Source organism: Pantherophis guttatus, chromosome 6, assembly GCF_059756535.1.
Source record: "Pantherophis guttatus breed Tessera chromosome 6, ASM5975653v1, whole genome shotgun sequence".
NCBI lineage: Eukaryota > Metazoa > Chordata > Lepidosauria > Squamata > Colubridae > Pantherophis > Pantherophis guttatus.
In genome coordinates this window covers 94,513,725-94,529,462 of record NC_142068.1, presented here as the reverse complement: position 1 = coordinate 94,529,462, position 15,738 = coordinate 94,513,725, and the positions used below count along the sequence as shown (strand labels likewise).

Here is a 15,738-nt window from a genome sequence, read left to right as displayed (position 1 = left end):
CCAAGACCTGGAAGCGCACCCGGAAGACCACCGGGAACCAGTGCAGCTCGCGCAGGAGGGGAGCCACATGGGAGTGCCATGCTGCTCCCATAACTACCCGCACGGCCGCATTCTGGACCAGCTGGAGCCTCCGGGTGCTCCTCAAGGGGAGCCCCATGTAGAGAGCATTACAGTAGTCCAGGCGTGATGTGACGAGGGCATGAGTGACCGTATTTAACGAGTCCCGATCCAGAAAGGGACGCAACTGGCAAATCAGGCGAGCCTGATAAAAAGACCTCCCGGCCACAGCCGTCAAGTGTTCTTCTAAAGACATCCGTGAGTCCAAGAGGACGCCTAAGTTGCGAACCCTCTCCGTGGGGGGCAATGACTCGTCCCCAATAGTCAGTGATGGCACCAACTGACTATAGCGCGACGTCGGAAACCACAGCCACTCGGTCTTGGATGGGTTGAGCCTGAGTCTGTTCCTCCCCATCCAGATTTGTACAGCCTCCAGGCACTGGGACATCACTTCAAGGGCATCATTGGGGTGGTCCGGGGTGGAGATGTATATCTGAGTATCATCAGCATACTGATGATACTTCACCCCAAAACTACGGATGATCTCACCCAGCAGTTTCACATAAATGTTGAACAGAAGGGGCGAGAGAACCAATCCCTGTGGCACCCCACATACAAGGGGCCTCGGGGTCAACCTCTGCCCCCCTGTCAACACGGACTGCGACCGATCAGAGAGAAAGGAGGAGAACCACCGCAACACGATGCCCCCCACCCCTAGCTCTTCCAATCGGTGCAGCATGATACCATGGTCGATGGTATCAAAAGCTGCTGAGAGGTCTAATAGGACCAGGATAGAGGAGCAAGCCCTGTCCCGGGCCCTCCAGAGATCATCTACCAATGCGACCAATGCCATTAGGGCAGAGAACCGGTTGTTAAATTATTTGCAGCCCACCACTGAGTGTGTCGATACCCCTCGATCACTAATTTAAAAAGCATCTTTTCTCTGCAAGAAACCATGGTTCAGGAGAGTGCTTTTCCCTGAACCAAGACTTTTGTGACATTTTAGAGGAGCGGATTCATCTGAAGCTTGTATGGATTATTTATTTATTTATTGTATTTATTTATTGGTTCGATTTATATGCCGCCCTTCTCCGGAGACTCAAGGCGGCTTACAATGCGTTAAGCAATAGCCTTCATACTTTTGTATATACCTGCTTAGTAGGGCTTTTTGGGCCCCCCGAGCGATGTTCTATTTTACACAAAGTCACCTTATTGCCCCCACAATCCGGGTCCTCATTTTACCTACCTCGAAAGGATGGAAGGCTGAGTCAACCTTGAGCCTGGTGAGATTTGAATTTGCAGTAATTGCAGGCAGCTGGTGGTACTTAACAGCACTTTAATCTGCTGCGCCACTAAGGCTCTTAGTGTCCTAGGTATTAGACACCTGTTCACGAAGGCATGAGATCTGTAAATGGGTATAGAGGGGACTATTGTAAATGGGGCACCTATACTAAAATAGAGACAGCGTATCTATGTATAGATGTAAAATAAACCCAGTGGGTACTTCCAGAAATGGCTTTTCTTATTCAGTGCCTCCACCTTATTAATTTTATAAAGGAATTATTTGATATTATCTCCTTTTGTACTCCACTATTTTTCCCCACTATGTATCAGGGTTTTTTTCCTGGGGAAAAAGTAATAAAATCTGTTAAGGAATGGTTGTGATTGGTTGTGCTAGAATCCTCCTTCTGAAACCCTGCAGTGGCTATTCAGAACAATAGTGATTGATAAAACTCATTGGCTCAATTGGGTTGACCCTCTCTCTACTTTTTACCCCTTCTTTTCACCCCAAATGCAGACTGAATTGCTTCTCCCCTACGTCAGGTGCTAAGAATTGGGACCATCCATTAGGTTGCTACACAGAAGATTTATTCAAGCCTATACACAAGAATCTAGTCAACTACACTAAATTGGGCCAGATTAGAATGGGATTCAGGAGTGACGTTTGTGGGAACGTAATGACTCTAAGCTGATGACACACTTAACTCCACTTTCCCAGCTCCGCCTGCTCATCTCCTATACACATTAGTATAAATGAAATGGCATTTTATACTTTCGATCGCAGAATTTAGCTCAATAAGCTTTGAATTGCTTAGTCTTTAAGGAGGTTTTTCTGGGTTTTGCTAACTAATTTCTAGGAGTCGTAGGAACAAGGGGGGATTTGATTTAAATCAAGCCAATTTAAATCACGAGCCGAGGGGGCGCAGTGGTTAGAGTGCAGTACTGCAGGCTACTTCAGTTGACTGCTAGCTGCAGTTCGGCAGTTCAAATCTCACCAGACTCAAGGTTGACTCAGCCTTCCATCCTTTCCAAGGTGGGTAAAATGAGGACCCAGATTGTTGGAGGCAAGAGGCTGACTCTGTAAACCACTTAGAGAGGGCTGTAAAAGCACTATGAAGCGGTATATAAGTGCTATTGCTATTGCTATTAAATCACTAGTAAAAAGGCTTGATTTAAATCAACTCAATTTAAATCATAATTTTTAAAGAGCAGCTGTCATCTCTGCCCCGCAGCAGCTCCTCCTCTGACTGGCTGTTGACTCACTGAAAGTCCCAATATTGCAGAATATACAGCCTCATGCTACATAACAATGCTCCATTTCATGCTGAATAAACTAAATTATGAATGTATCTTAAACAGAAAACTACCTTTAGATAGATTTTTACTCCAAGAGCATTTTATTAAAATTAATTTGATAAAAACAAAAAAAAAAATCAAATTTAAATAAAAAAAATCAGATTTAAATTTTAAAAAATCCAATCCAATTTAAATCATCGATTTTTATCCACCCTGATTGGAACAAACCCATATGTGCAAGGGATAGAAAAGCAAGGGATAGAAGAGCAATATATTTTTCAATGTGTTTGATTCATTCTTACAGAGGGCCCTTCTTGGTAGCCATGGGTCGTTCTTGGCACCCTGAGGAATTCTACTGTGCTTATTGCAAGACCTCTCTGGCTGATGTGGGCTTCGTTGAAGAACAGAACAGCGTCTACTGTGAGCATTGCTACGAACAGTTCTTTGCCCCGACCTGTGCCAGATGCCATGCCAAGATCATGGGGGTAAGTCCACAAGCCAACTGGGAGGAATCCTGGCCAAATCATGTCTATGGGGAGAGTCTAGCTACCAGATATGGGCTGCAAGAATTTGAATGACCCTTGGGGAGCACTAAAGAGACAAATTAAACTCTAGCTCTCTGCTTCTGTGTAATGGTCATCTACCCCTTTGAAGCCCAGTTGCAAATTTCAGTTACGGTGGGCACAGAAGGTGTCTGTTCTGATCCAGCTTTAGCAGAAGCAAGAAACAGACTCCTTGTCACAAAAACCCCCCCACTTTATTGTGAATTAATTGCATTCATCCACCAAAAAGTCCAGGCAATAGCCCTTCAAGGAGTTAACTGCAGTAACAGACCTTATCAGTTCCTTGCGATAATTGGAGCTCCCAGCCGAAAGACTGCAAATTAAGTTCTGGCAAGCAATCTTTGATGCACGAAACACAATGAGCAAAATGTTCAGAAATACGAACTGTTGTCTCCTACGACAACCACTCCACTTTCCTTCTATTTATTCCGGGGGGGGGGGGGCATTCAGCATCCACGTGTGCTTTGCTTCCCGAGTTGACTCCTTGCCCTCTGTTGCTTACCTCTCCTAACTGCTCTGTGCATACACACTTCTGGAACAGGCCCCAGCTGTTCTTCCTCCTCACTCATATCAGCCTCCAAAGGCAGCTGCCTCTCTGGTGGCTGGGTAATGTCGGACGGCCCTGGCTTTATCTCTACATCCAATGCAGAGCATCCATCAGAACCTTCCCCAGACTCCAGAACTGGCCCAAGTTCCTCCCCAACCTCCTCATCATCTGAGTCTGCCACCAACTCCGCTGGCAGCTGGCGGGCCACAACAGTCTCATCATCTCTATCAGTCCATAAACATGGACCATACCCAGTGGTGGGATTCAGCCAGTTCGCACCACTTCGGGAGAACCGGTTGTTAACTTTCTGAGCAGTTTGGTGAACTGGTTGTTGGAAGAAATCATTAGGGCAGAGAACCGCTTGTTAAATTATTTGAATCCCATCACTGGCCATACCTGTTAGGAAAGACAGAAGAATAGACTGTGGCTTAGAAATGAAGAAACTCTGCTGCTTATTAATTGAGATTCGAGTCAGACCTTGGCTTCCATTTACTGCGAGATATTGAACACTGTCCCTTTTCCTTTATCGACTTTCCCATAAACTAAGCAGGATGACCTGCAAACTTAAACTGATCGTCTAGGTTGCTATGCAAACACTCAGTCAAGTTAATTAGACTTATTAACAGTGACTCATCAGTGAGACATCTCGTTAACAAAGAAGGATCACAGGGTTTTATCAAGAATATGTGAGAAGAAGGAAACATCGGATTAAATTAGGTAATACCTTGGAAACTAGGAATTTTTAAAAAAAATCTGGAGAGGAGAGACCTCATAAACAAATTGCTCAAGAGTATATATTGGAAACTAGCTTAAATATGAAAATGCTGGAAATTAGTTAAAACAATAGATATGGGGTGAAGAAGAATATGTTGGAAGATAATCAAAATGAAGCGAGATGTATGAAATGATTCTGTAAAATGAAAAGTGTAATAGATGATAAGTTTAAGAAAATTAAGTGTAAGTTAATAGAGCTTAGAATTAAAGACTTGATGTAATGGCTCTAGGAATGAAGGAGGATAGATAGAAATTTGATTTATAAATGGAAATAAAACTAGAGCTATGTTTATTTGGAAATTAAGATTTGTGGTGATAAAATAATAAGGTAAATACTTAGATTAAGATGTTAGAATATTTGTTAAAAAATTGTGTTTTGATTTTTATGCTAAAAGATGTAATTGAGGAAATTCGGGAAAGAGTTGTTAAAGAGTCTTAAGCGAATTCATTTACCTATTCATGACCGGGTCAAGACTTCATTCTTAAAAGATGTAGTTTATGTTTATGTTTTTAAAAAATTAAAAAAAAAATATTTTTCAAAAAAAGAAGAAGAGGTAATTAGCTGTGGTCGGCAAAGTCCTGTACACAAATTATCCCAGTCCTGATTTTACCCTGGTCCCTTGAATCGGCCTACTTCAAAGTGGTGTGTTGAAATGACTTAAATGTCCACAACTGACAGTTTTTGTGTTTTAAGCAGACATTTATGGGATAGTTGGAAATGCATAACACAGTACTGCATTCCCGGCCCAAATTTTCTCCTGTGGAGATCTGAATCCCCAATACCCTCTAGATTAAGACATCCAGCTGAAGCACACTCTTTAAAGGTTGAAGTAAAGTCACACCACCTTCCTCTTCCTAATGCTTTCCTGGGGTGCTTGACTGTACAGGTAGTCCTCCACTTACAACCATTTGTTTAGTGACTATTTAAAATTACAATGGCTATTCTGTCATCACTACACATTAATCTGTGTGCAGTTTAACAGGCAGCTAAACCCACCTATCCTCCAATAAAACAGACCGTGTGTGTAGATCTGGATGCTTTATTGAAAGAACAGGATATGGTGAAACTGGGGAAAATAGGGATACATACAATGAGAACCAAATACAAGATAGGCGCTATTGAGTTACTGCTGAACATAACAATTAATAAATACAAGCAATCTAAATCTCACCAGCGATGCTCTGTGTATGGGGGATGTGGGTTTGTCCTTGGATAACCATGTGCCACAGATTAAGACGGATTCTTCTTTGTGCGTCTGCCTTCTCCAAATGCTAAAGGAAAATGGAGTGCGGGCTGATGGGTCAAGGTGTGGGGTCAGCTTCAAACAATATATATTGGTATTTGTCACTCCGGCCACTAGATGGGGCTAGAGAGCAACAACAGTATTTAAAAGTTATATGCTGGGGCATGACAATGGCGCTGAAAAAAAGTGACTTATGATTGCTTTTCACATTTACAACCATTGCAGTATCCACATGATCATGCGATCGAAATTCAAATGCTTGGCAACTGGTTCATATTTACGATGGTTGCAGTATCCAGGGGTCGTGTGATCCCCTTCTGTGACCTTCTGACAAACAAAGTCAATGGGGAAGCCAGATTCACTTAACAACCATGTCACTAACTTAACAAATGCAGTGATTCACTTAACAATGGTGGCAAAATGGACAAAACTCAATTAACAATTGTCTCGCTTCATAACAAAAATATAGGGTTCTATTCTGGCTGTAAGCCGAGGGCTCCCTGAAAACTCCATGAACCGTAGGCAGCTCAGCTGCTTCACTGGACATGATAGAAGTTGAGGTGCACCACCACACCTGAAGAACTTCTTGTGTGTTGTGGTCCACCGGCGGCCTGCAGAGCTGGCAGCAGAGTCAGACAGTGGGGAGGCTGGGGAAATACATGGGCCAGTCCTGGAGTCTGGGGAAGGCTCGGACGAGGGCTCTGCGTCGGAGGCAGAGAGGGGTCCAGGACCATCTGGGAGTTATGTGCTGCCTCCGGAGCCTCCAGAGTCAGACATCAGCGAGGCAGAGGAACGGGGGGAGCCTGTTCCCAGTGCACGCATACGCAGAGCTGCCAGAAGGCAAGAATAGTTAAGACAAAAGGGACGACTCAGGAGTAGGGCTTGGAGATGATTGGCCCCTCCCATAAGACATAAAGGAGGAGCAAAGGCATTTTGCAGGAACCTTTGCAGGAAGCAACATTGTTCAGTTTAAATTCTGAAGCTCCGTTTTAACTCTGTGCTCCGTGTGGCCTTGCAGAGCTAATTGCCAATTAGGTCTTTGGCAGCGTGACAAGGGAGATAAAGGTGGGTGCATATCAGCCTTATCCCGAAGGACTGTGGCAGACTTCTGTCGAACTCTGTACAAACTATTTGGGACTCATCTGTGAATGAACAGATTGAGAAGGAACAGGCCGTGAATGAACAGAATTCACAGCCGTTGAAATAAAAAGAGGGTTTGGGGGGACTCATGGTGTGCTTTTTACTGCATCAGGAAGCCTAGGTCAGAACAGACATTTCTGGAAAATCACTTCTCCTTTCTCTTCCAGGAAGTGATGCATGCTTTGAAGCAAACCTGGCACACCACTTGCTTTGTTTGCGCCGCCTGTCGGAAGCCCTTTGGAAACAGCCTCTTCCACATGGAGGATGGAGAACCCTACTGTGAGAAAGGTGCTACAAAGTTCCTCAATCAGTTGATAGTCTTGGAGCTTTCCAAAGAAAACACCCTAAGCTTGGAAATCCCCTCCTTCTCTACCGCTTTCGTTTATGCTTGCTTCTTGCAACTCTTTGCCAGACGGTGTTCATGTTCAGCCATGTTCTCTTAGGGGTGACTTCAAAAAGGCAAATCTGCATTGTGCTTTCATGCATCTCCTCTTTTTCATCTTCTGCTTTTCCCAAATTTGCAGGATATTTGGGCTTTGTGAGGTCCTCTTTGGTTCGCCGTGACTTTGAAAAGCAACTGCTAGTTTGAGTTCACCGTCCTAACACACTAGACACTTTCAAGGAACACTGTGTGAAGTAGAGGAAAAGTTGATTCCCAGAAACTATTTTGACGTGGTCGTACATTTTTCTTGACAGCAATATGTCAACTCTCTTACTCCTGCAATTTTTTTCAACTTCTATAGATTTAGTCCTGACATTTCCTTCAAGACTCAATCTTGTTTGGGGGTTGCTGTTTTTTTGTTTGCAAAAGATTCGTTTTTGCAAACAGCCGAATGGCTTCTGATTGAGCATTCCTAAGGAGAGAAAGAGATTTTTTTTTAAAAAAAAAAAATACATTTAGGTAAGGAAAAAAATGGTCCTTCAATTAAAAATCTAGAGATTTTTAAAAAGGTAATTATTGCTCTAGCATTGCTAATATTTGGTGCAGAGGAAGCAGCTTATAATACACAATATTCATTCTATAAATGGTTGCATTTGCAGCCTGGGCTCTGGCATTGCTTCATGTCAGAATGCCTCACCGATCATGTTTAGTCTTGCTCTCCTTCCCACGAGTTCTCCATGCATCTTTATTTGCTTTCACAACTGCGAAATGCTCTAAGGCTGGTCAGGCTAAGAGAGAGATCAGCTAGCTGATCTCTCCCCCCCACCCTACCCCTTGCCGTCTGTAAGAAAGCAGGATTCGAAACTAGTTCTTCCTGCTCCTAGTCTAATGCTCCAAATATTGTGCCACACCAGGCAAGTCAACCCATTTCAAACACCGTTCCAGAAACTCCCACAAAGTTGAGGAGGAAGGCAAGCAAAAATAAACCCACAATTTTGCATCCCATCAAAGAAGGCATTAAAAAAAAATACTGTAGTCTTTTTGTCCCAACACGACATATGTGTCTATGACATCATCGGAAATCAAGAGAGGACTTAATATATTTATTGTAGTACTCTTTATGTCGTAAACCTCATTTTTTCTCTTTGATATGTATTCTTCTAGACTATGTTGCCTTATTCAGCACCAAATGTCACGGATGCGACTTCCCCGTTGAGGCTGGAGACAAGTTCATCGAAGCCCTTGGTCACACCTGGCATGATACATGCTTCATTTGTGCTGTAGGTATCTTCCCAAGACTGCTGGGTGGGTCAAAACATGTAACACACAAACATAGATACCCAAGAGAGGGTCCAGGAATCTTCATAATGAAACAAAACACCTTGTAGGTATATCCAACCTGCTAGGGATGAGGGATCATATGACATGTTCTTCAAAATGTGTAGAAGAAACCAAATTATTTATTTATTTATTCTTGGAGGTAGATCTGGATCATCTTCATCTGTGCTCAGTTTGGTAGATCATTTTGGAAAGAAATGACTGAAAACCCAAAACCAAATTGCACCAAAACCCAAATTGTTTTGTGTGTTTAATGTCAATGCATTAAAGGATGTTTCTTGAGGCAAGTCGGTGATTTTCTAAAGAAACTGAATGAAGGAGTCATATCAACCACGTAGACAAATCTCTCTCTTTCTCTCATTGTTTGAATCAGTAATGGGGGCTCAGCCAATGGTGGGATTCAGCTGGTTCAGGCCGGTTTGGGCGAACTGGTAGTTAAATTTCTGGCTGCCCCTGCCCCTCCCTGCCTCACCCCTTCCAGGAGTCGCCAGGTGCCCCATTTTGGCTCCCAGGTAAGTGCAGGGAGGCCTCCTAGGCCCAAAATGGGGCACGGGGGTGCGGTGCCCCCCCATGACCCATTTTCTCTCCCAGGAGGCTTCAGGGAGGCCTACTAGGCCCAAAATGGGGGCAGGAGACAGTGCATCCCCCCACCACAGTCTGTTTTTGCTCCCAGGTGGGGTGCAGGAGGCTGAATGCTGCCTGTCACATCCCCTGGTCATGCCCACCATGGCCATGGCCATGCCCACCCAGCTGGTCATTAGAGAGAACCAGTTGTTCAATTATTTGAATCCCACCACTGGGCTCAGCACATTTTATGTTAGATTGCTCTAACTTTGCTGATTTTGCAGAATGGACTGAAATGTAGGGGACTCAGAACCGCGTTCTGCTTCGATGCAATTCCAACTTCCTGTATCTTTCGTTTGCAGGTCTGCCATGTCAATTTGGAAGGTCAACCGTTTTATTCGAAGAAAGATAAACCTCTGTGCAAGAAACACGCCCATGCCATCAACGTCTAAAGGAAGATCCAGGAAAGGAATAACGAAGTAAAAAAGTGTGGTTGATCCAACAGATTAAAATATAGATCACTATGGATTTTTGAGGATAGAGGAGGGGAGATCACAAATTATGGACACTTTGAATTATGCTTTTGTGTGTGCAGATCTGTTTCTGGTGCACAAAAGAGTGAATACATAGCTTGACAGCCAACTTGCGTTGCAAATGCTTGAGCAAAATGAACAAAATAAGGGGGCAGTTTCTATGTAAGCATATTTAGGATAGCCTTACTCTAGTAGAACCCATTACTGTTAAAAAAATAATAAATAGAATCCTTTCTTAGTATTATAATACAGCTCAAAAGTGCCAAATTACACAAAGTAACTTAGAGCAGGGGTCCCCAAACTTGGCAGCTTTAAGACTTGTGGACTTCAACTCCCAGGAGTTGAAGTCTACAAGTCTTAAAGCTGCCAAGTTTGAAGACCTCTGATTTAGAGTCATAGTCCATTATGACGAATCAATTAAGTATTCCTTACCCAGCCAAACAGAGAGATTCCACTGTTATACGTCATGCCTCTTCTTCACACTACTTAGATGTGGCATAACTTTTAGGTTAAAAAAAATATTGTAGGCCAGATAGAATTAACTAAAAACACGCCATGGACTGACCCAATCAAAGCTTGAATCCAAACGCAACTCAAAACCCCTCTGGTAATTCTCCCTAATTACCAGGTTTTCTTGTATATAGGTGTGGTTTTCCTGGATTTAAAAAATATGCTTTTTCCAAGCTGGTAAACTTTGGGGATAATATCAGACCCCCCAGCAATCGTGAATGGCTCTTCCTAAGTCTCATTCCTATATTAGCTACATCCCTCTAGTGTAGAACTGTTAGAAAATGATTTTCAAAGGACTCTGGATGTGTGTGGCTCTTGAGCTTCTGATCGTTGGTAGGAAAGTTGGGCAAAATGATGAGAAGGATTGCATGGAAGAGTGAAGAGTTAAATCAGTTAAATCTACCATTGTGGAAGGAAGGAGAAAGTATTGGGTTGTAGGTTCACCGTGCCATTGTCACTCTCAAGCCAACTGACCATGGGGGAAACACATATGTAAGAAGTTTCCCCAAGGATGAGACCCTCCAACTTGGTTGAGATTACTTGCAACGGGTAGTAGAAGCTGTAGTCTTTGGATATCTGGAAGCCAACCCTTTGCTTTCCATTTGAGACTCTTTGCCAACTGATAGATAAGGATTTGGCTGGATAATCCATCAGGAACACTTACTTTGAGCGCTGGAAAACTCTTACTCGTAAATAGGGAAGGTGGTAATTTAGTTTTTGTTGATGGTTAGGAAAAGCTACGTTATAATTGCAGCTACAAAAAATATAGAGACGGGGGAGGATATCCAGATTTTTTTAAAAATTCTTTGTTTTCAAGAATGGGACTTTTTGGTTGGTTAAAGCTGGTGCCATTCACCGGACAGACCTTAAATGAGAAACTTGCGATTCTTTAAAGGCGGAGTCTCTAAAGTGTGGTTGTGTTTGCTGCTACAAGAATAAGAAGCCTGCAAAATCTTGAGTAGTTTTCCTTTCTTTTTTTTTTTTCTTTTTTTCAAGTTTTTGAACAAATGCTATTTAGGATTTCTGCAATTATTTACTTTTTGAAGCTTTTGTCCTCTTGTGTTGGGCAGCCTATATTTATTCTGGCTGGCATTTGGGTATTTAATCCTTTCGCATCAGGTAATTGTTTATATACGGTGAAACCACTGGTTTATATCTGCTCAGATAAGCAGCCTAAATTTAGACACAGAAGGACTCATTCTATGTCAACATTGTTAGGCGCTCATTTGAATGGGCAACACTGTCATAAAGATAAAAGCTGTTTACTCCTGTAGAATATGTTCCAACATGGAAGCTTATGATTTCTTATTTAAAACAATGTACAATATTTATTATTTGTTTGGGGAAAAAAAAAACAAGAGGGAAGAAGATCGCAGTTTGATTTTCATAACGTTTGCTGTTTGACTGGAATCCCGACCTCATTCAGGCAAAAAGCTAAAATAAAAGCTGCATTATAACCATGGCTTCTTCTCAAAATTCTATGCTTTATTTTAAGATCCCTTTTGGATCCTGTGGAAGAATAAAATATGCTTTATCGATGAACTGGCATTATTTGGATATTAAAATGCTTAAGCAGGACTGAGCCCAGTCCCTCATCTCTTGTCTTCTGCAAAGAATGGAACACACCGTACAATATTTATTTTTCTGTATATAACATTTGTTCAATCCCTGCCTTGGATAATTGAGCAAATCTTGTTTATGCACATCTTGTTGACAAGAAGTCTTGTTTATGCACATCTATAGCACTTTAATTCTTGCTTAGCTTGTCAACGTAACAAGGAAGGCACAAGCATGTCGAGAAGAATCTGCGGCATTTCAGTCAAATGTTTTATTTTTATTTTTCTGAAAGACACGCTTTCGTTTTCTTACATATCCAAGCTAGTAACCTAGTGCAAAATGCAATACAGCTCCCTATAATCCGAGGAGTCAACGAAGTATAGAGGTAAATTCTAATTCAAATTCTCTTCGGTTAGTTAAGTTCATCAGTAACTCCAAGAGGGAATTCCATTTATGGCATCTTAGCAGAAGCGTGGTCAGATTCAGCTGTGGATGGTGAGCTTCGTGTACAAAGATAGCACAACATTATTCATTGAAAACGTTCGTGCATGGCATTAAGCCATAAAAGTGATTTGCTTTAGTTTAATACATCTCGTGGTGAGAACCTATCCCATTCTGGTTATTCCATTCTGATTTATTCACTAAGCCATAGTTAAAGAGGGCATAGCACAGGATTGGATCAGTCCATCAACAAATTTTAGGGGTTATTCTGATGCTATAGATCAGGGGTGGGTTCTACTTATCTTTACTACCGGTTCGCAGTGGGGCCATGTGCGCGCTCTTCTGCGCACGCGCAGAAGTGTTTTGATGACATCAGGGTCAGTGGGCGGAGCTTCTCGGCGGTTTTACTACCGGTTTTATAGAACCGGTGCGAACCCCATCACTGCTATAGATAGGGTATGTTTATCAACTCCTTTGGGATAGACCTATTGCTAATACCATCCAATGTGCAAGAAGAGAAAGCAGATATGGAACTGTGTAGCCATTCAACCCTCTTTAAGGATCAAGCACCCCAAAATAGTATTCCCTTACCTTGGACCATTTCAAAGCATCATTCTAAAGAAAGGAATCCATGATTTAAAGATCTTTTGTGATATATTTTCCATGCCAGATTATGAAAAAAAAATGCATTCTTATCAGTGGTGGAATTCAAATTTTTTTACTACCGGTTTTGTGGGCATGGCTTGGTGGGCATGGTGTGGCTTGGTGGGTATGGCAGGGGAAGGATACTGCAAAATCTCCATTCCAACCCCATTCTAGGGGAAGGATACTGCAAAATCTCCATTCCCACCCCACTCCAGGGGAAGGATACTGCAAAATCCCCATTCCCTTCCCATTCCTGGGGGAAGGATATTGCACTCCCCATTCCCTCCCCACTCTGGGGTCAGCCAGAGGTGGTATTTGCCGGTTCTCCGAACTACTCAAAATTTCTGTCACCTGTTCTCCAGAACTTGTCAGAACCTGCTGAATTTCAAAATGAGAGAAGTTGCCTCTTCTTCTTCTTCTTCTTCTTCTTCTTCTTCTTCTTCTTCTTCTTCTTCTTCTTCTTCTTCTTCTTCTTCTTCTTCTTCTTCTTCTTCTTCTTCTTCTTCTTCTTCTTCTTCTTCTGCCACATCCGTCATTGGACATTGGCAATCATGTTGGCAATCCTATTTTTATTAACAGCCGCACAAAAAAGTGCTGTTGAGTTTTGTCCAAACCGGTCCCTTAGGTTTTGAAGCCATGATGTTCTTCTTCTGCCTGGGCCTCATTTGCCTTCAATCTTTCTTTGGAAGTATTTTCTTAAGTGAAGTATGCCGTATTTTTCTGGGTGTCGCATCACATGTCCAAAATATTCTAACTTTTGCTTTTTTTATGGTTTTGATGATTTCCCTTGGCTTTCTCAGGTGGCTTATCATTTCCTCATTTCTGATTATGTCAACCCAACTTATACGTAAAGAGAAATTGCTACAGCAAACTAGATTAGGTTTCTACTCCATTCGGGAAGGCTGTTGATATTTGACATTGATCATATTTCCTCATGATCAAATTTTATTTGAGTAGAATCTCATCCATCTATCCTTAACAAACTTTTTTTTAATTTTATAGAACAGTAGTCCTAGACAAGTAGTAAATTCATTGTTCTGCAGCAGGAGAAACACTGGGGAGACTAAATTTACCAAATTTATCTTTATGACAGATACAACAATTACGATTTTTTATGCTAAACTAAACTTGTTATCCTTTGGTTCCACTTTTTTTGCCTTTTTCTTCCTAATACTGTACCTGTGAATGACCAAATAATACAATTTGCCTATTAACCTATTCAGGAGATTTGATAGGTTATATCAGTGACATCCGACTCAATGATGATTTAGATTTTTTAATCGTTGATTAAAAGCAAATCCATTGAAATCAAGGGAGTTTTATTCTAACAGAACCACTGAAGCATGATCCTACTTATTGCAGCTAATATTTTCGCTCTAGCTGAAATGGTCAGAAAACGGTTTAGAATTTTGGGGGCATAACCCAGATTCTGTTGAATTTTGTGACAAAACTCTGATTAATTTGTGGCTGGCCTTCCATCTTCCATTTAGTCTTAGGACAATGCATTTTGCTTAAATCCTAATTCTGAAAGGAAGTCTACCACAACCAATTAATCACTGATCTATCTATCTATCTATCTATCTATCTATCTATCTATCTATCTATCTATTATCTACCTACCTACCTACCTACCTACCTTTGGTCCTTCATGGGTCAGTAGCTTGGGTTATACACTCTATTTAAAGCTTTCTTTGTATTCAGTGCTAAAACACAAAATAAAATTGATGTTGGGACTCAGGTGAGATAAGATGTCCCTCTAATAGATGCTATTTTTTTAAACAAAGTTATTAACCTCTGTGATTGAGTGATTTGCTTTGTACTGAAGTCATGTGAAGCTTTTGCTTTGATTCTTTTTTTTTTAAACCTGTACGGAAATATTGATACGATACCACAAGTGACCTTACTTTGAAATAAGGTTTGAAGCAGATCACCCTGGGTATTTTTTGTTTGTTTGTTTCAGTTGCTCAGCATACAGTGTGTTTATTCATAAAGTGTGACTTGATATATCTTGCATGGATTATCGGTGCCAACACTAATAAACTATTTTTTAAAAGTATGACCATTTTTCCCCCTGAATTTATGTGAGAGAAGAAAAAAATGTTCAACAGCCAGAAATACTTTTGTCAAATAAACATCTTCTTTGGAATCTGAGCCATCAAATTTGTACACTTTCTGAAGTAGCCCTTTCTTGTCTGATGTTTTTCAGTTCAGTTAGGACTTCTCAAGTGGTGGGTTTCAAAAATTTTTACTACCGGTTCTGTGGGTGTGGCTTGGTGGGCATGGTTTGGTGGGCATGGAAGGGGAAGGATACTGTAAAATCTCCATTCCCATCCCACTTCAAGGGAAGGATACTGTAAAATCTCCATTCCCTCCTCAATCCAGGGAAAGGTTACTGCAAAACCCTATTTCCTCCCGATCAGCTGGGACTTGGGAGGCAGAGAATAGATGGGGGCAAGGCCAGTCAGAATTTTTACTGCCGCTTCTCTGAATTACTCAAAATTTCCGCTACCGGTTCTCCAGAACTGGTCAGAACCTGCTGAAACCCACCTCTGGTCTTCTCCCTGATCTTGTTCTATCATCAGTGCTCGCAGGGAGTGGGGTGGTAAACAAATGTGTGGAGTTTCTTACAAGGAAGGAAAGCTGTTTGAAATCTAATTCTGTGGGTGATCTTAGAATGCAGTGCAGAAGGGAGTGGGGTTTATTGAGAGGAGGAGGAGGAGAACTGTGGGGGCTTTAGTACTCTCTGATCTTGGTGTTTTTCTGGCACACATTTCATGACCCAAGTAGGTAACATCATCAGTGATAGAATGTAGTGGGCTTGCTCTGTCAGTTTGCTCTGTCAGGTTTGCAGTGGGGCTGCGCGCGC

At 41.9% G+C, this 15,738-nt stretch overlaps 1 protein-coding gene across 10 annotated transcripts in view; it reads left to right on the top strand.

Annotated features, from left to right (window-relative positions):
- The window catches only part of LDB3 (LIM domain binding 3), a 176,387-nt gene extending 161,360 nt beyond the window's left edge, over positions 1–15,027 (top strand). For all 10 annotated transcript variants that reach the window (XM_034435375.3, XM_034435376.3, XM_087872268.1 and 7 more), the window contains 4 exons: positions 2,939–3,119; positions 7,070–7,190; positions 8,449–8,564; positions 9,549–15,027. In XM_034435375.3, coding sequence (XP_034291266.2) covers positions 2,939–3,119; positions 7,070–7,190; positions 8,449–8,564; positions 9,549–9,638 — 508 coding nt within the window. In that variant the 3' untranslated portion in view covers positions 9,639–15,027. The remainder of the gene's footprint in view (positions 1–2,938; positions 3,120–7,069; positions 7,191–8,448; positions 8,565–9,548) is intronic.
- Positions 15,028–15,738: the final 711 nt, after the last annotated feature.